This window comes from Tupaia chinensis, unplaced genomic scaffold (genome assembly GCF_000334495.1).
Source record: "Tupaia chinensis unplaced genomic scaffold, TupChi_1.0 Scaffold145396_1, whole genome shotgun sequence".
NCBI classification, from domain to species: domain Eukaryota; kingdom Metazoa; phylum Chordata; class Mammalia; order Scandentia; family Tupaiidae; genus Tupaia; species Tupaia belangeri.
In genome coordinates, this window is record NW_006205257.1 from 93,668 (window position 1) to 113,262 (window position 19,595).

General features: G+C 38.0%; 1 protein-coding gene across 1 annotated transcript in view; it reads left to right on the forward strand.

Moving 5' to 3' along the window:
- Positions 1-19,595, forward strand: part of PHKA1 (phosphorylase kinase regulatory subunit alpha 1) — a gene marked incomplete at its 5' end in the record, with an annotated part of 125,096 nt that overhangs the window by 90,171 nt on the left and 15,330 nt on the right. The window contains 7 exon segments of the mRNA XM_006168010.2: positions 5,248-5,404; positions 6,205-6,284; positions 9,280-9,358; positions 9,499-9,628; positions 12,598-12,699; positions 13,576-13,691; positions 13,902-13,940. Of these exon segments, the coding sequence (XP_006168072.2) occupies positions 5,248-5,404; positions 6,205-6,284; positions 9,280-9,358; positions 9,499-9,628; positions 12,598-12,699; positions 13,576-13,691; positions 13,902-13,940 (703 nt within the window).

Here is a 19,595-nt window from a genome sequence, read left to right on the forward strand (position 1 = left end):
ACTACAGTGATGCCAGGTTCTTTGTGTCAGGAGGCACATAGTATTGATTGGTCTCATTGCGGGTAGTTTTAACTTCAGTTACTTAGCTTGATCACTTGGTTAAGGTCCATGTTCTTCTGCGTAAAGTTTTTATTATTATCATTATTATTTTTAATTGCCAGATGACACATGCACTCACCAGAGACAGAGGGAGGGAAAGATAGAGCAAGTGAGAGAGAGAGAGGAAGAAAGCACTCTACAATGGGGCATAGTCATGCTGTAGTCCCTTTTCCATTTCTCCATCCTGTCAGAATTTAGGGCTTGCATACACCCATACCCAAAATAGTTTTTAAGCCACTAGGATTCAAACTGCAATTGTCCATGTGGGATCTGGCTCCTGATGTACAGCACTTAAACCACTGCACTATAGGGCCAGCCAATCCACTGTAAAGTTTTGTTTTTCTTTTTCAGAGAGATTTTTGCTATAGGGCATGTGCACTCGCCAGAGAGAGAGAAAGCAAGAAATCAACACCACCACCACCCCGAGGTGATGGCCATGCCACAATCCGTTCTCCTCCAGTCTCCTCTGGGGATCCTAGGCGCACACACACACACACATGCCTGGCATGAATTTCAAGTCTCTGGGTCCAGGACTCGAACCATGGTTGGTCATGTGGAAGTCTAGCTACATAATCACTATACCATCTGCTGGTCCCAAGTTTTTATGCTACTTTTCATAATTAAATAGTATCTTGTGGAGGGCTGGCCCCATAGCGTAATGTTAAGGGATAGCCTAGTGTTAAGGAAGCTGGATCTCATATGACTGATCTCTGGTTTGAATTCCAGTCCCAGTAGCTTGTGCATGTCTCAGCACCAGGCACATGTGCACATGTGTCCCAAAACCTGAGAGGATAGAGAAATAGAAAAGAAGGAACTGCAGCATGACCACACCCTGTTAGGAGATGATTTCTCCCTCTCTCTCCCTCTCTTTATCTCTCTCTTGTGAGCATATGCACCCTCTGTATATGCTTACATATGTGTAATATGTAATAAAAAAAAACTTATGTTGTAGAGATACATTTTGAGACTGTATAAATATCCTGTTATTCTTCACACTTTTACTCAGTTTTTTTACATCTATTGATGACTCTTTCTATAGCACTTCTATTTCATATTTCTAAATGTAATATGTTGAGTTGATAATACATGCTCATGGTTCAAAGTTTTTAAAGTATAAAATATGTGCGAAAGTATAAAAAGTTCTTTCTCCCACTTCTGTTCCCAGATACTCAGTTCTCCTCCTTATGTGCAATCAGTGTTCTGTGTGTATGTGTGTGTGTGTTTGTGTCCTCCCAAGGACATTGTGTACATATGTAGATAAATACAGCCATATCTGTGTACTTTATACACTGTTCTATACCTTGCCTTTCTTCACTAAAATTGTATACATTAAAGATCACTGTAAGGGTCAGTAGGTGGCATGCTGTTTAAGGTGCTGGATTCCCCATGACCAACTCTGCAGATCAAGTCCTGGACCTGGCGGCTTGAAAAATACACCGGGTGCTTCTGCATGCATGCTCAGAATCCCTGGAAGAGAAGGGATTGTGTCATGGTCAACCCCCTGGGGGTAACATCTCACTTTCCATCTCTCTCTCTCTCTGGCAAGTACACACATCTTATGGCAAAAATAAAATACATACATATATACATACCTTATCTTAGAAAACAAGATCACTACATATATATTCCAGTTATTTATTGCTTCATAACGGATCATCCAAAGCTCACTGGCTTAAGTAGCAAAAAGTTTTAAATTTTATCTTTCACAGTTCTGAGGCTTACATGGGCTAAGATAGACCATTTTTTTAAGTTTTTTGCGATAGGGTACATGTGCTTACTTGCCAGGGACAGACAGTGAGAGATAAAGTGAAAAATACCCACTCTCCCCAGTGGGAATGGCCATGACGCAGTCCCTTCTCCATTTTCCTCCTGGTATCTGGACACACAAGCACACGTGCCTGCCATGATTTTCAAGCCAACAAGTCCAGGACTCAAAACAAAATTGACCATGTGGGAGTCTAGCACCTTAACTACCATGCCACCTGCAGGTCCCAAGTGAGATAATTTTTGCCCAGGGTCTCACAGTCAGTTTTGGTCAGACCGTCTGGGCCTGGAGCCATCATAAGTCTTGCTCACTTTGTCATCTGGGGTTGATACTGACCGCTGGCTACAATCTCATTAGCTTTAGCTAGAATACCTACAAGTGACCTCCCCATGTGTCCTTCTACTTCCTCACAGCATGATGACTAGGTTTTAAGAGAATGTATTCCAAGAAAAAGCTCGTTGGAAGCTGTATTACTTTTCATGACCTAGCCTCATGAATCATATAGCATCATTTTTACCTTAGTCACAATATGTCTGGGTTCAATAAGAGGGATGCGGACTCCTCTTTTTTTTAAGTTTATTATTTTATTTCTTCAGAGAGAGTGAGAGGGAGACCTCCAATAGGGTCTTCATGCCATGACCCACTCCATCCCCAGCCAGCCTGGATCACAGGCATGTCTGTGCTTGCTAGGCCTCAGACCACAAACCCTGGGATCGTCCCATCTGGGTCCAGAATAACAGCATTGCATTACCACTGCACCACCAGCTAGCCTCAGACTCCACATCTTGATGGAAGGAATGTGAAAATCACATTGTAAGAAGAGCATATTGAATGGAAAATTATTGTAGTCATTTTTGAAAATACAGTCTGCCACAAACTAGATCTACTATATATGTTCTTAATAGCTGTGTAGCATTTCATAATTTTGATATACCACAATTTTTTATCTAGTCTCCTATTTCCTAGTAATTCACTATCTAAAACAATGCTATAGCAAATAACCTCATTTCACACGTGTGAAAGGAATTTATCTTATAGAAAAACCAGAAATGAAACTGATAGATCAAAGAATATACTTTTAAGTTGTACATTTCAATGGCTTTTAGTATATTCACAGTGTTGTGCATCCTTCATCACTCTCTATTTTAGAAGATTTTCACTTCCCCCAAATGAAACCCCACTCCCTTTATCCATCAACCCTCAACCTCTCCATTCCCCTAGCCCTAAGCAACCACTAATCCACCTTTGCTTTTACAAATTTGCCTATTTCAGACATTTTATATAAATGGAGTCATACAATATGTGTTCCTTCGTAACAAGTTTTTTCATTTAGCATTTTTTTTTTTTGGAGAGGTTTTTGCTATAGGGTGTGTGCGCTCGCCAGAAAGACAGAGAGAGACAGAGAGACAGAAAGTGAGAAATCACCCCCCCCCAGGAGGATGGCCACACCACAATCCCTCCTCCATTCTCCTTTCGGGATCTTGGGCATGCATGCACACACGCCTGGAGTGAGTTTAAACCACTGGGTCCAAGACTCGAACTGCAGTCGAATACATGGGAGTCCAGTGACATAGCCATTATGCTAACTGCCGATCCCTCATTTAGCATAATATTTTCAAGACTCATCCATGATGTAGCAAATATCAGTATTTTCTTTTTTTTAAATTTTTATTCATTATCATTATTCTTCCATTTTGACCAGAGAGAGACAGACAGAGAGAAAGGAAAAGTAGAGAAAGCAAGGCGCCAGATCCGGGACCTAAACCATGGTCAGCCATGTGGGAGTTCAGCACCTCAACCACCACACCACCTGCCGGTTCCCAGTATTTTATTGCCAAATATTATTGTCTGTGTGGCTATACCACATTTTATTTATCCATGCATTTGATGGGCATTTGAGTTATTTCTAATTTGGGGCTATTATAAATAATGTTGTTATAAACATTCATGTACAAGTTATTTTGAACATACGTTTTCATTTCTCTCAAATATACAATTAGGAGTAGAAATGCTGAGTCCTACAGTAAATTTTATGTTTAACCATTTTAAAAACTGCCAAACTTTTCATTTTTTTAATTATTAGTATGTGTTTACAAATAGCCTCCCCAGAGAGATTGTCCCAGTTGTCACTTCCACCACCAACATATTGAGTATTTATGTTCCTGTGTGATTTTTGACAACAAGATATTTTTAAAATGTTATTCAGCTCCTGAAATAGAAAGATGGCATAAGTGGAAAAACTGATGAAATCCATGTAAGAGTCTAGAATGTAGTTAATACCAATGTCAGTTTTCAGTTTTGACAAACAGTACCTTAATGATGTAAGATGTTAACAACAGTGGAAATTGGGAGAGGTGTATACAAGAAATATCCACTTTATCTTTATAACTTTTCTGTAAATAAAAATTATTTAAAATAAAAAGCTTATTCTAAAATGATAAATTATCTTGATTTAAATTAATTTTTATTTTTTATTATTAGTGAGGTTAAGTACCTTTTCTTATTTTTAAAAGCCATCAGTATTTATTTTCTCAGATTGTTTATTTCTTATCTACTTGTTGGAATTGTTTATTTATATATAAGGGAAATTAGCCTAAATATTTTTTCCTAGGTTGTAATTTTTCCTATGACTTTACTTACAGTGGTGTTAGCAATGAAAATTTTTTGTTGTTGTATGTACACAAAAGTATAAACCTTTTATTTTATGGCACTTGATGTATGTTTTATAGTTAAAATGTTCTCTTGCCTCCAAAGTTATAATCTTTCATATTTTTTCTAATACTTTTACATTTAGATCTTTGATACATTTAGGATTATGATGTATACAGTGTGAGGCATGGGCTCAATTTTTTCCCCCAGATGGCTATTTGATTGTCTTCATATCATTTAATAAATGTCTTTATCATATATTAAATTGCCAATTTTATAGAATTTTATATATAGTTTATGGTATTATAGTTCATGGCATTTCATAGTTGACTTGTGTTACAGTAATTTTTACAAAAAAATGCATGTGTCCTTTAAAACTAAACACACATCCTTCTTATTTATTCATTAATTCCTGAACTATAGCATACTTTCTAAACTTTATCAGTTAAGTTAAATTTTTGTCTTTAGTTTCAGCTATGTTGAAGTCTGTGAAAAGGGTAAAAGAATGCATTTTATCAAAGCATAGTTGAAAGTGAGACTTCTTCTTTCTAGGTATTTGGCTTTTTGGGTTGAGTGTTAATCATAGTTTTACAAGGATTCTTAATAAATAATTATCAGTTTCCTAGTGAAAGAGATCTATCAAAAACAGGTATCAATCCATTATTGAAATTAAAAAAAAAATTGTTGCTGAGGCTTTACTTACAATTAATGTTGTCCTGTTTTTCAAATTCTAGAGGACCTGACTGGGACACTGGATTGTATGATGAAGGGACTGCTACAGTCAGAGAGCTTCTTACTGAACTATACGGAAAAGTGGGAGAAATTCGTCACTGGGGCCTAATCCGGTACATCTCTGGGATCTTAAGGAAGAAGGTGGAAGCACTCGATGAGGTACTAAAATTCTTCTTGAATTTATACCAAACCTAAATCGGGATGATTTTTAAAAAATTAGTTTCCATAATTAGTTTTTGAGACAACCACAGGCTGTAATCATTTGCACATAAAGTTCCTGACATTCAGTTAGCTTTTTATTTGTGGATGACAAGGACATTACTGAAACATAAGAATTATAGACTAGTATAGGTATCATAACCTATAAGAATTCCATGTCTTAAGAATGAATTTGCATGAGGCTGAAAGTTCCTACCTCCTAGAAGATAAAGACTTCATTATCCCTTCCCAGAAATCCCTCTTTCCTGATCTTCATGGTTTTTCCTGAGGAAGAGAGTTTGATATGTTATTAAGTTAAGGGGGAGTAAAGGTTTCTTTTTTTTGAGAGAGAGAGAAAATGTTTGCTATAGGGCACATGCACTTGCCAGAGAGACAGCGAGACATAAAGCAAGAAATCACTGCCCCACCCCACTGAAGGGATGGCTATGCTGCAATCCCTTCTCCATTCTCCTCTCGGGATTTTCAGCAGGCACGCACATGCACCCAGTGTCAGTTTTAAGCCACCAGATCGAGGACTCGGACTAGTTGACTACGTTGCTAGAAGTCCAACGACGTAACTGTTACACCATCTGCTGGTCCAAAACATTTCTAGACACGAGAGAAAAGTTCATAGAAGTCTAAGGTGTTATATTGGGTCATCAGAAAAATTATGACATATTTTTCTATATTTTTATGCAAAAATGTGTCATGACTTTTCCAGTGAACCAATAGAATGGATGATGCTATGCTGTCTCTTCTAGGCCTGCACAGACCTTCTCTCCCACCAGAAACATTTGACAGTGGGACTCCCTCCAGAACCTCGAGAAAAGACCATCTCTGCGTGAGTATAGTATTTTGTTTGTTCGTTTGTTTGCTTAAGGTTTTGCCATAGGGTTCAGGTGCTAGCCTTCCTGTCTCTTCCTGAGACAGAGAGAAGGAAAGTAAGAAATTACTTCCCAGGGTGGAGCAGGGTGGGGTGGCCACATCACAGTCTCTTCTCCTCCATTCTCCTTTTGGTATTCTGAGCACATGCACCTGGCATGATTTTCAAGCTGCCAGGTCCAGGACTCAAACTATAGTCAGGCATTTGAAAATCCATAACCTTAACCATCAGGCTACCTGCTGGACCCTTGAGTATGTTTTTTTTGTTGTTTGGTCAACCTCTCTGAGCCTTTAAGGAGCCATGAGGAGCCATGAGCACTTGCCACAATTCTCTTTACCTAATCTGGTTTCGATGACCACATCCTACATGTGAGCACTTTTATCAGAGACAGCAGGAAAATATCGATACTGATAGGGCACAAGTAAGTTAAAAAGAAAACTCACAAAGAACAGTACTCAAATTTCTTTTACTTAATAGCTTTTCCAAACCTTGCATTCAAGAAACAAAACAAAACACGGACCAACAGTTGGCGTAAGGGCTATGTCACTGGACTCCCGTGTAGTTGACCGTGGTTTGAGTCCCAGGCCCAGTGGCTTAAACTTACGTCAGTCACATATGTGTGTGCGCCCAAGATCCTGAGAAGAGAATGGAGGGGAAGGGGTTGTGGCATGGCCATCTTCCCCCAGAGGGTGATTTCTCACCTTCTGTCTCTCTCTGTCTTTCTGGTGCGTGCATGCACCCTATAGAAAAAAAAGAAAACACTCTGAAAAAAAAAAAAAAAAGGGCAATTGGAATTAGTATCAAAAAATCAGCCATACTCCGAAAAGAGGAGGTGGAAGAAAGTGTCTGGCTGGAGCACAGGGCTGATGAAACTCCATGTTGCTCAAGAAGGAGTAAAGGGGATAACCAGAAATCACCTCAGAGGCACAAGAAATATGAGAAACCAAGAAAATACCTCTCCTCCAAGGGAAAAAAATAACTCCTCTTCATCAACAGACAGTACAATGGAACTCATGGAAATATCTGATAAAGAATTTAGAATAGTTGCAATGACAAAGCCAACAGAGATGCAAGAGAAAAGAGACAATGAACTCCAGATGATGCAGGAGAAAAGAGCTGATGAATTCCAGGAGGTGAGGAAGCTCTTGCACAATCTGAAAGAGGAAATACATGCCATAAAAAAAAGGAATCAAAAGGAACTGTTAGAGATGAAGGCTATAACACAGGAAATCAAAACCTCCCTTGAAAGTATTAAGAGCAGACTAGATCATACAGAAGATCAAATCTCAGATGTAGAAGACAAAAAATCACTGGCCTAGAAAAATCCACCATGAAGACAGAAAATACCCCCCCACCCCTCCAAGACACAGCATAGCCAGATTGACCAAAACCACAGACAAAGATAAGATACTAAGATTGGCAAGAGAGAAACATCAAGTTACCTCCAAAGACTAGCCCATCAGGCTAACAGCTGACCTCTCACCAGAAACAATGTGAGTGAGGAAAGAATGGGAAACTATATTCAAAGTGTTAAGGGAAAAACAATTTCAACCAAGAATTCTGTACCTGGCAAGATTACCCTTCATATGGGAAAAAAAAAAAATTAAAAAATTAAAAAACCCAACATTCTCAGATAAACAAAATCTGGAAGAATTTACCAACACCAGACCAGATCTCCAAGAAGTTCTAAAGGGAGTGCCATACCAGGAAAATTAAACACAGACATACAGAAATAAGAGTTCAAAAACAACTAAGAAAATGGTCAACTTAATCATAGGGACAAGCCAGGAGTTGATTATTATATCCCAAATTTAATCTGGAAGATCAGACCACGACAGAAGTATATGAGACTGAACTGGTGAAATAGAAACTTATGACTTTTGACTAAAACATTGCTGAAACTTAGGACTAAAACTAAAGCGTTTACTTCTGTGCTTTGTTTTCCACATTTAAGGATTTTTGTCTTTTCTTGAGCTGTCGATATAGGTTCATGTACCTACTATTTAAACAGAATTCTAACCTGTTTCCTGGCTTTAAGTCTTAAGCAAAGTTCTCTGAATTTTTTTTTTGATGTATTAAAGCTAAAACTGCTTTTCTTGAAATTTAAAAATAAAATAAAAATATCTATTTAATGACCACAGTAGGCTATATAGCTTCAGCTAGGTGCTACTTTATAGTATATTTATTCTACTCAGAGTTTCATGCCTAAAGTCAGACATGTGTTCACAGATATGTATGTATCAGCTGAACTTGCTATTGAAAGTAGTTAGATTAAGATATTTTGTGAATCAATAAAATGCGGGGAATTGGGAGAAAGGAATGGAAAGCAACTGCAGATACCAGAGACAGTGTGGGAGGATGGTAGGAAATGGCAGAGGGTGAGAAATAGCAGGATATAGATATAGATATATAGATATAGTTAAAAAAAAAAAGAAAATTAATTGTCGCCAATAGCATGTATGATTAAGCCACTATACAGTGTATTCTGGATGGGAAATCACATTTTGTATGCTGTGATGATGTTCAGTGAATGAATATAAAATAAATAAATTCAAAATAAAAAAAGATGTTTTTGTAAAGTAATAACATGACTTCCGAAAGGCACAGCTTAAAATTAGTTTATTACTTTGTAGCCATAATAGTTACCTATATAATGCTAAGGACTATGAAAGAGTAGCCTGGGAGGACATCATGAAGTGAGAATTCAATACAATTTTGAAGGAGGAGGACAGTCCATGTTTCAAGAGGAAGGAGCTCTCCTGAGTTGATATAGGCCAAAGTGGTTTGGGGGATGTAATGAATGTGCTTTGAAGGTGAAAAGTACCAGAATGTTACCAGTGATAATATGTTGAGGCAGTGACTTGGACTTGAGAGGAACTTCTATATTTTTTATACTTAAGTTTAAGTGGTGGCAAACTTTTGTCTTTTCTTCATTGTCTTCTTTCTTCCTCAGACCTCTGCCCTATGAGATGCTCACCCAGCTGATTGATGAAGCCAGTGAAGGGGACATGAGCATTTCAATCCTTACCCAGGTGGGCAGAATTATAAAGCCTAATGCAGTGATTGATATTCCGAAGTTTGTTTTCAATTGATCTGGAAATTTCCAAAAACAACAAAATCAGCATTGTGAGACCTAGGCCATAATTTTTGTCTATATCCATTCTGTGCACAGGAAATAATGGTATATCTAGCCATGTATATGAGAACTCAGCCCAGCCTCTTTGCTGAAATGTTTCGACTTCGAATTGGTCTGATCATACAAGTTATGGCAACAGAACTGGCCCACTCCCTTCGATGTTCAGGTACGCAATTTAGTAGCAATTTTAGGTGGAATTTACTTTTAATGTAGGTCTGTGAAGTTTGGAATCAGGAAAGAAAAAAAGCTATCTGCAACTCAGAGGCTACATATAGCTTAGTCACTATTTATACAAGTCAGAGGACTGATACAGCACATTTGCCTGTTAGTTCTACAACTTCAAAATGCCTCTTGGGGGAACCAGCAGTTAGCATAATGGCTATGTCGCTGGACTCCCACGTAGTCGACCGTGGTTCGCGTCCTGGACCTGGTGGCTTAAAACTCACGCCGGGCGTGTGTGCGTGCGTGCCCAAGATCCCGAGAGGAGAATGGAGGAGAAGGGATTGTGGCGTGACCATCCCCCCTGGGGGGTGATTTCTCGCTTTCTGTCTCTATGTCTCTGTCTGTCTAGCGAGTGCATGTGCCCTATAGCAAAAACCTCTCAAAAAAAAAATGCCTCTTGGAAGTTCTGCAATCCAAATGCTTCTTAACTAACTGTTCTTAGCTAACTTTATTCCTGCTCATTTCTTTTTTTTTAATTTCAGTTTCTTTTATCCATTCAATCACATATGTCACTTAGCTTGTAAAGTGAATATTCCTGCTAATTTCTAGAGTGCTCTGGAGAGAATCTGACTGTGACAGCCAGGTTAGGTTCTGATTCAGGTCATGGAGTTTCCTGGCACCAAAGTTGAGTGACTAAATCAGTGAATCATAGCATCCATATTCCATCTGGCCCAGACCATGATCAAATAAAGGGAAGAAAATAATTTTATTAAAATTATCTGGCAAGACTCTCTTTGAAGTTAACTATTGGTATTATATATATAACAAGATCAGTTTTATTTAGAAGAACAGTTGGAGTCTGTAGAAACTGTAGAGAGGAACCAGCAGTTGGCATAATGGAGAAGGGATTGTGGTGTGGCCATCCCCCCTGGGGGGTGATTTCTCGCTTTCTGTCTCTGTCTTTCTGGCAAGCGCATGTGCCCTATAGCAAAAACCTCTAAAAAAAGAAAAAACAAAAAACAAAAACAAAAACAGAAACTGTAGAGGAAAATTGTAGAAAGTTCAAGGGATAAAGGAACCTCTATGATAGGACTCTTATTTGCATTGGTATTTGAGTTCAACAAGAATAGCAAAATAATAGAAATAGAAATGGCACATAAAAATAAATCACAGCTGTAAAACTCATTTTTAGCCATTGTTTCAGTTAAATTTCCCCAAAAGGCTTTTAACTGAGTTGTTAACAAGTAGCCAAATTTATTGGTTGAAGTCAAACACATGAGCTAATTTATTTATTTTGACAGTATAAAAAGGTTTTTGAATATACTGGATTGCTGTATTTGATAGAAAACAATCAGAAATTATTTGTTTCTTTCTACCTATGTTTTATGAGCGAGGTGATTGTTCAGTAATGATCATCAGTGAGGGATAACACCCCAAACATTCTTCACTTTTCCTTAATTGCTTATTCTTTTCTTCCTGCGGATTAATCAAAACCATGACTGCAATGGGACCAGCAGATGGTGTAATGGTTATGTTGCTGGACTCCCACATGGCCAACCGTGGTTCAAGTCCCAGACCCAGTGGCTTGAAAATAATGCCAGGCACGTGTGCGTGCATGTGCAAGAGCCTGGGAGGAGAATGGAGATGGGATTGCAGCATGGCCTTACCCCCTGGGGGGTGATTTCTCACTTTCCCTCTCACTGTCTCTGTCTCTCTGGTGAGCACATGTATCCTAAGGCAAAAACCTCTTGGAGAAAAAAAAAATGACTCCTTATTCTTTATAGGATAAATTTAAGATACCTGGGTCTGATATTCAAGACCTTAGCAGTCTAGCCTCTATGTACTATATCAGCAGTACTTCCCACTAATTTTATCAGTCCTCATTCTTGGAGAATGCTGTCTTCTCTGATTTCCAAAGCACTTATTGCCTGTATCTCTCATTTAGAACATAGCATATGTCATGATTTCTTGTTGTTTATCTTGTTTACGTGTTCTATCTGTCCCAAACAAGTAGTCAACCTCTCAAGGGCAGGTACCATGTCATACCTATTTGTAGTAACATTGCTTGAAATGATGACCTACATGTAATAAACTCGTACTATGTGTCTGATGTTGGTGAACAAGTTCAAGTTATCCTTCCATCCGTCTTTATAATTTTGTGGATTTTTATCTATTTTCTTCTAAGTCTCCACATTTCCAGATTGAGAAGTTTTTCTAAGAAGTGTTTATTTATTTACTTAAATATGACCAGAAAGGGACAGAGAGAAAAAATAACAAAGCAATCCACCAGGTCTGGGACTCAATCTTTATTCGGCCATGTGGGAGTCCAGTGCCCTTAACCACCACACCATCTGCCAGACCCTTGAGGAGTTTTAATTACTTCAGCCCATCTAAATACATATATTCATCACCTTTCCCTGAACGGCTTTCAATTCCCTTGTTCTACTTTCATTCTTCCCACCTTCAAATAAAGATTCTACCTAGTACACTTATGGTGTGGAAAAGGAGTGCAGAAGATATCAATGACTTGGCTGATCTACAAACTGGTTAGCCAGTACTTAAATCATTAATAATCTATTTCAGTATGGGGGACCTCATGGGTGGCATGTAGGTTAAGATGGCTAGACCCCACATGGCTGACTGTACGGTTCGAGTCCTGACCTGTCAGCTTAAAAATTATGCCAGGTCCATGTGCATATGTGCCCAAAATCCCTAGGAGAGAATAGAGGATCTCTCGATCTCAATCTCAATCTCAATCTTTCTCTCCAGAGAGGGCACATACTCTATAACATAACTAAAAAAAAATCTATTGCAATATCAATATCTGAGCAATATTATGTAGGAATTTATTTTGTAATTCTATTCTAATCAAGTGATGCAGAAATTCTTAACAAGAAAGAAAAAAGAGAAAAGATAGGGAGGATATAGCAATTGAATTAAAAGTCCTTTTGTCCTAATGTTTTTGCTGACTAGCTGAGGAAGCCACGGATGGCCTGATGAATCTTAGTCCTTCAGCCATGAAGAATCTCTTGCATCACATTCTCAGTGGCAAGGAGTTTGGAGTGGAACGAAGTGGTAAGATTGAATAACTGTATTTCCATTTCAGAGTGTTTCGTTTCAGTGTTTTCTTGGTTTGGAAATGATTTTATTTCATTAGAGGAACCTCTTCCCAAATAGATAGAACTCCAATATAAAAAAAAAAAAAAACAGTAAAAATCAAAGCTTTTTTCCAAAACCACATTTGGAAACCACTATGCATCTCTTTTTTTCCTTAAATGATACATCAACTAAATGGATTGATTACTATCATGTTTTTCATTGTTTTAACCATCCACTTATATTATCCCCAGTCTCTAGGACAACTTGACAACCCATATCATCTGAAACTTTCTTGAACTCTAATTGGCAATAATTCAGTAGCACTTGGAATATTGTGTGTATGTATGTTGTTACTGCAGTACATCTAATGTATCCTTTCAGCTTTAAATTCAGCTACACCTAGGATTCCATCTCAAACTAGTCTCCCACCTGCACTTGTGGTTTCAGCAGTATTAGTATTATATACTTCACGTAGTGGAGCAAATGAAAAAAGATTATCTATCGTGCTCAACTTTTGGGCTTAGGATGAAAGGTCAGGTGGGTAGATGCTAGCTAGATCTTAGAATGTTAAAAGAAAATTAGAAAGTAGTACTCCTAAAATTCAGAATTTTGCTGAAATGAAGATTCTGATTTCAGTAGGTCTAAGGTGGGACCAAAGATTCTGCTAACAAGCTCCTAGGTAATGTTGATGCTAGTCCATGGCTCACACTTTAAATAGTAAGGCTATAGTTGATTTGTAGAATTAAATTAAAAATAAGAGAATAATATACATCTAAGTCATTTTAACATGGTGGAGAGGAAAAAAATTGAACCTGATAATCGCTCTCTTTTTCTTTATCCTTCATGATGTAGTTCGTCCCACTGATACAAATGTCAGTCCTGCTATTTCTATACATGAACTTGGTGCTGTTGGAGCAACAAAAACGGAACGAGCTGGGATCATGCAATTAAAAAGTGAAATAAAGCAGGTAAGATACAGAGTAGGAGGTTACTGAGATATTGCCATATTTAAGAACATTATTTTGGAATCAGACTTTTGGAATCTGTTTTTGTTTTTTGTTTTTTGGGGTTTTTTGTTTGTTTGTTTGTTTGCTTTCCTTTTTTTGCTTTCCTTTCTTTTTCTTTTTCTTTTTTCTTGTTTTGTAGCCTGGGTTAAATTTGAGCCATTTATTTTTCAGGTGGAATTTCATAGGCTTTCCATTGCAACTGAGAGTCAGGTGAAACAACTAGAGGTCCTTTAACATAGTTTAACTTGCCTTTTAGTTCTGCATAACATGCATGAACTCATTGCTCTTTTAAAAATAATGTAACAAGCCATGGAATAGCTTGTTTGAATTTTCTTTACAACAAACATTTTGTTGATAGCTTTTCTTTTTCTGAACCAAAATGCTTTGCTAATTTTAGGGGGAAGTAATTTGCATCTAATATATTGCAAGACATTGAAACCCTGAGCTCCTCCTGTTAGGACTAACATATAATTAGGGAATTAATTTTCTAAATAAAATTAGACATAGATTTCTTACTTTTAGGATTAGTCGAGGGCCTTAGTTTTTATTTTCAGGTATTGTTCTAAAACTAGATTTTTGTCATTGCCATGATACAGACATACAAAAAGTACTGTTGACGCACAGAGAAGAAACATCTAAATCAGTCTGAGAGTTGGGGGAAGTCACTGAACACCATATTGTAGCCTGTTACTTTTCCCTGCAGGTGAAAATAGATAAACATTATACAAAGAAATAGTTAACAAAAACTTTCATAGCTGCTTTTAGAGTTCTAGAAAATCATATAATTTCAAGACTTCCAAGTTGAGAAGGTATTCATTTGGTCTATCCTAGAAGCACTTTCTATGAAAAGCCTAAAACTACTACTCCTGGTTTCAAAATAGAATTATAACAGCTTACAATATTAAAGTACATCCAGAAGAGGAGAGGTGAAATGGAGGGTTTTTGTTTTTTGGTTTTGGGGTTGTTTTTTTTTGTTTTTTTGTTTGTTTGTTTGTTTGTTTTGCTTTCCTTTCTTTTTCTTTTTCTTTAAAGGTTTTTGCCATAGTGTGCATGTGCTTGCCAAAGAGCCAGAGAGAGAGAGACAATGAGAGGAAAAGTGAGAAATTGCTCCCCCAGAGGGGATGGCCATATAGCAATCCCTCCTCCTCTATTCTCCTGGTATTTTGGGCGTGCACACACGTGTGCCATGATTTTCAAGCCATCGGATCCAGGACTTGAATCATGACCTTCCATGGTAGAGTCCACCATGCCACCTACTGGTCCCTTGTTTGTTTTCTTAAAAAGGAGTCAGAAACCATTTAGGAGGAGAATGAGCCAATGCGTGAAGCTGAATTTGCCCTCTTTGATAACTATGTGGGGGAAAAAAAAATTTTTAAAGTAGTTTTATTTATTTTACCATTTACTATGATTTCTAGAAATAGGCTATTTCACCAGCTTCTTAATGATAACATGGTTCGAGTTCAATAGTCTGCACTCTACTGATAACTTTTTAAAACACAAGTAATGCTTTTCCTCATTCCTTTTAAAATTTTATCTTCTAAGTTTTTTTTTTTTTTTTCATAGTTCAATGGTGGTCATGCCCTGTGTATAGATTTGATGTCAACGTCTTTTCTGGTAACTCCTGCAAGTGCTTTGAACATGCTGTTACATAAATTATGATATATACCAGTTAACTAAAAAGAAAAGATTGATCAAGAACTATAAAGTATAGGGAACCAGCAGTTAGCGTAATGGCTATGTCGCTGGACTCCCACGTAGTCGACCGCGGTTCGTGTCCCGGACCCGGTGGCTTAAAACTCACGCCGGGCGCGTGTGCGTGCGTGCCCAAGATCCCAAGAGGAGAATGGAGGAGAAGGGATTGCGGCGTGACCATCCCCCCTGGGGGGTGATTTCTCGCTTTCTGTCTCTATGTCTCTCTCTGTCTGTCTGGCGAGCGCACGCGCCCTACAGTGAAAAATCTCTCCAAAAAAAAAAAAAAAAGAACTATAAAGTATAAAGTAACTTTATATCTGAGGGTGAAGTCTTTTCATTCCTTTCCCAATAAGGCAAGGAAGGGAGTTCAAGTTCATACTCTTTTCCATTTCAGAAAACAGAATTCAGTTTTATAAGTATTTGTTAAATATCTGTTCATTCATTTGTTCTTTCAACTAATATAATTTATCTCAAACCTACTGTGTAGCAGGCACTGTACTAGACAGCATCAGCATCTCTTGAGGACCTATTTGAAATGCAAATTCTTGATCCCCATCACTGAATCATAGAGATTGGGGTGAGCCCCAGTAATCTGTGTTTTAATAAGCTCTTTATGTGCTACTGATGTGTTTTTAAGTTGGAAAACGCACCCAACATGAGTTTTAAGCCATCAGATCTGGGACTCAAACCACAGGCAACTATATGGGAGTTCAGTGACGTAACCATTACACCATCTGTTGGTCCCCTATTTTATATGTATTTCTTAATCTAAACTATCGAATAATCACAATTCTCAATCTGTTTTATCACTTACTAAATATAATTTTTTTGGAAAGATTTTTGCTATAGGACACTTGCCAGAGAGACAGAGACAGAGACACACAGAAAGTGAGAAATCACCCCACAGGGAGGATTACCATGATGCAATACCTTCTCCTCCATTCTCCTCACAGGACTTTGGGTACATGCATATACACGCACCTGGCATGGGTTTTAAGCCACCGAGTCCAGGACTTGAACCACGGTTGACTATGTGGGAGTCCAGCGACATAACCATTGTGCCATCTGCTGACGCCACTAAATACAAGTTTTTGTATGGACATATGTTTTCTACCCCCACACATACATATACATTGTGTTTGGCATTCTGAGGAACCGCCAAACTTTTCTAAGGGGGGTGTCCCATTATATATTCTCACCAGCAATATATGAGGGTTCCAGTATCTCCACATCTTCAACAATTCTTTTAATTGTTTTTTAAAAATTACTTATTCCATGAGTCAAAGAGACAGACAGAGAAAGAGATACAGTACCCCCAACAGGGTCTTGATGCTACAATCCACTCCGAAATCCAGCCAGATCTGGATCATGAGCTCACATATGCTCTGCATATTTAGATAGATCTCTCAACATGAACATGGAGCCTTCTCATTCAGATCTGCCTCACAGAGCATTGTGTTTTACTGCTGTGCCATCATTCAGCCTCTTGTGTCTTTTTTATTATAGCCATTCTATTAGGTGCAAAGTGGTATTTCATTGTGTTTTTGATGTGCATTTCCCTGGTGGTTCATGATATTGAGCATCTTTTCATGTGCCTATTGGCCATTTGTTTATCTTCTTTGAAGGTTGTCTGTTCAGAGCCTTTGCTTATTTTTAAACATTTTTTTCTTCTGATTGTTGAGTTATGATGATTCTTTATATATCTAGATACAAGTCCCTCATTAGATATACGATTTGAAAATATTTTCTCCCATTTTGTGAGTAATCCTTCACCTAAGTGGTATTCTTTGAACAGTAAAAGTTTTTTTTTTATTTTGACAAAGTGTTACTCAAGCGTTACAAATGTTACTCCCGTTTTTGATGTCATAGGCTTAGAAGACTTTGTCTAACCCAAGGTTGGAAAAGTGTATTCTTCTGTTTTGTTCCTCTTACAATTTTAGCTTGTATACTTAAGCCTATGCTTAGTTTGGGGGAATTTCCAAGACCATGCCCAGAATTGATGATTCATTAGGAGGACTCTCAGAACAGCATATTGTCATAAGCACAGCTATAATTTATTACAATGAAATGCTACAAAGTAAAATAGGCAAAGGAGAAAAGTGCATTGGGTAAAATCCAGGGAATATGGGTGCAAAATTCCAGAGTATCCTGCCAGTATGCCACTTAATTCCCCCTGCAATGATTGTCAGCCAGGGAAACTCATTACAGACTCAGAACCTAGAGTTTTTTTGTCATCATTGTTCTTTTTTGTTTTGGGGGGGGAGTTTTTTCATGAGGTCCTTAAAACATTTATGGGTTATAAAAACATCCCTGTGTCAAATTTTTTAACTGGCCTCTGTCTGACATGTACCAAAACTTCAGTCCCCTAAAAGGAAAACAAGTGTGCAGCGTAAACCATAGTGTTTGTACAAATGTTTTATGCACACTAAACCACTGTTATCAGTTCTGGAAATGGTGAGAATCCTCCCCTAAATCCAAGTTTCTAGGTGAAAGCCAAGGGTCAACCTTGTATGCAGATCATTCTAAGAACAGTAAGTTCTGGCCTGTTGTGTTAACTATTTTCTGCACAGTGATCCATTTGTACTGAATATTTGTATATGGTGTGAGGTAGAGGGTCCAATCTTTTGCATATAGATATCCAATTTCTCTAGCATCATTTGTTGAAAAGACTTTCCCCATTTAATTCTCTTGGCACCCCTGTTGAAAATTAATTGACTAAAATGTCATTTCTGAATTCTCAATTCTAATTTCATTGATCTGCATATTTATAGTTTTTTATTATTGTAGCTTTGTAGCAAATTTTGAGAGTATGAATCCCTCAACTTCAGTCTACTTTCTTTTTGGAGATATTTTTCTATAGGGTGCACTTGCTCACCAGAGAGACAGAGACAGAAAGCAAGAAGTCGCCCACCAAGGGGGTATGGCCATGCCACACTCCCTTCATCTCCACTCTCCTCTGGGTATTTTGGGCATGCACATGCACACGCATGCCCAGTCTGGGTCTCAGGCTGCAGAGTCTGGGACTCGAGCCATGAAGCTGGCCATGTGAGATCCAACACCTAAAACCTCCATGCCCACCTACTGGCCCAATGTCCTTATTTTTTAAGGTTGAATAATATTTCATTGTAAGTATATACCACGTGCTTTTTTAAAAACCATTCAACTACTGATAGACAGTTAAGTTGTTTTCATATCTTGGCTATTGTAAATAATGCTGCATCAAAACATGGAAGTATAAATATCTCTCTGAGATCCTGATATCAATTCTTTTGGGTAAATACCCAAAAGTGGGATGGCTAGATCATATGGTAGTTCTATTTTACTTTTAATTTTTGTGAAGAACCTTCATAGTGTTTATTCCATAATGGCTGCACCATTTTTCATTCCCACTCATAGTGTATGAGGGTTCCAGTTTCTTGATATCCTCACCAACACTTATCTCTTCTTGTTTATTTTTCATCTTTTCTTGTGTGAGAGGGAGAGAAAGAGTATTTTTGACAGGGTCTTGTCATGCTACAGTCCTCCTGCCCCATCCTCACAGTTAGTTAGGATGGCACATGCCTGCCATCCTTGTTTAGGTTGGTCCAGAAATTGAACCTGGGCCTCCTATGTTGCTCTGCTTCAGGCCATGTTATCTTTCATAGTTTTGTTTGTTTGTTTTCTTTCTTCCTTTACTTGTGATAGAGTATGTGTGAATGCATTTGTGAGAAAGAGAGCAAGACAGAGATGAGCACCCTCTATGCACCCTGGCCATACCACCATCTACCTCTATAACTCTTGCCCATCAGATCTTGGGCACTCACACACGCACCTAGCATGTTTCATGTTGAGCAGGCTGAGGATTTAAACCATGGTCACCATGTGGGTTCTGGTTTCTCTTGAACCACGAAGCCAGCTCTCTCTCGCTCTCGCTTTCTCTTTTTATAATGGCCATAGCAGAAGTGAGGTAATATCCCACTGTGGTTTGATATTTATTTCCATGGTGACTAGTGATATTGAATATCTTTTCATATACTTGTTGGTCACTTGTATACCTTCTTTGGAAAAATATCTGTTCAAGTGAAATAGTTGATTTGTGTTATTGATCTTATATCATGCAACTTTACTGAATTCATTTATTATAGCATTTTTTAAGGTTTTTGCACATGTACTCAGCAGAAAGGGAAAGTGAGA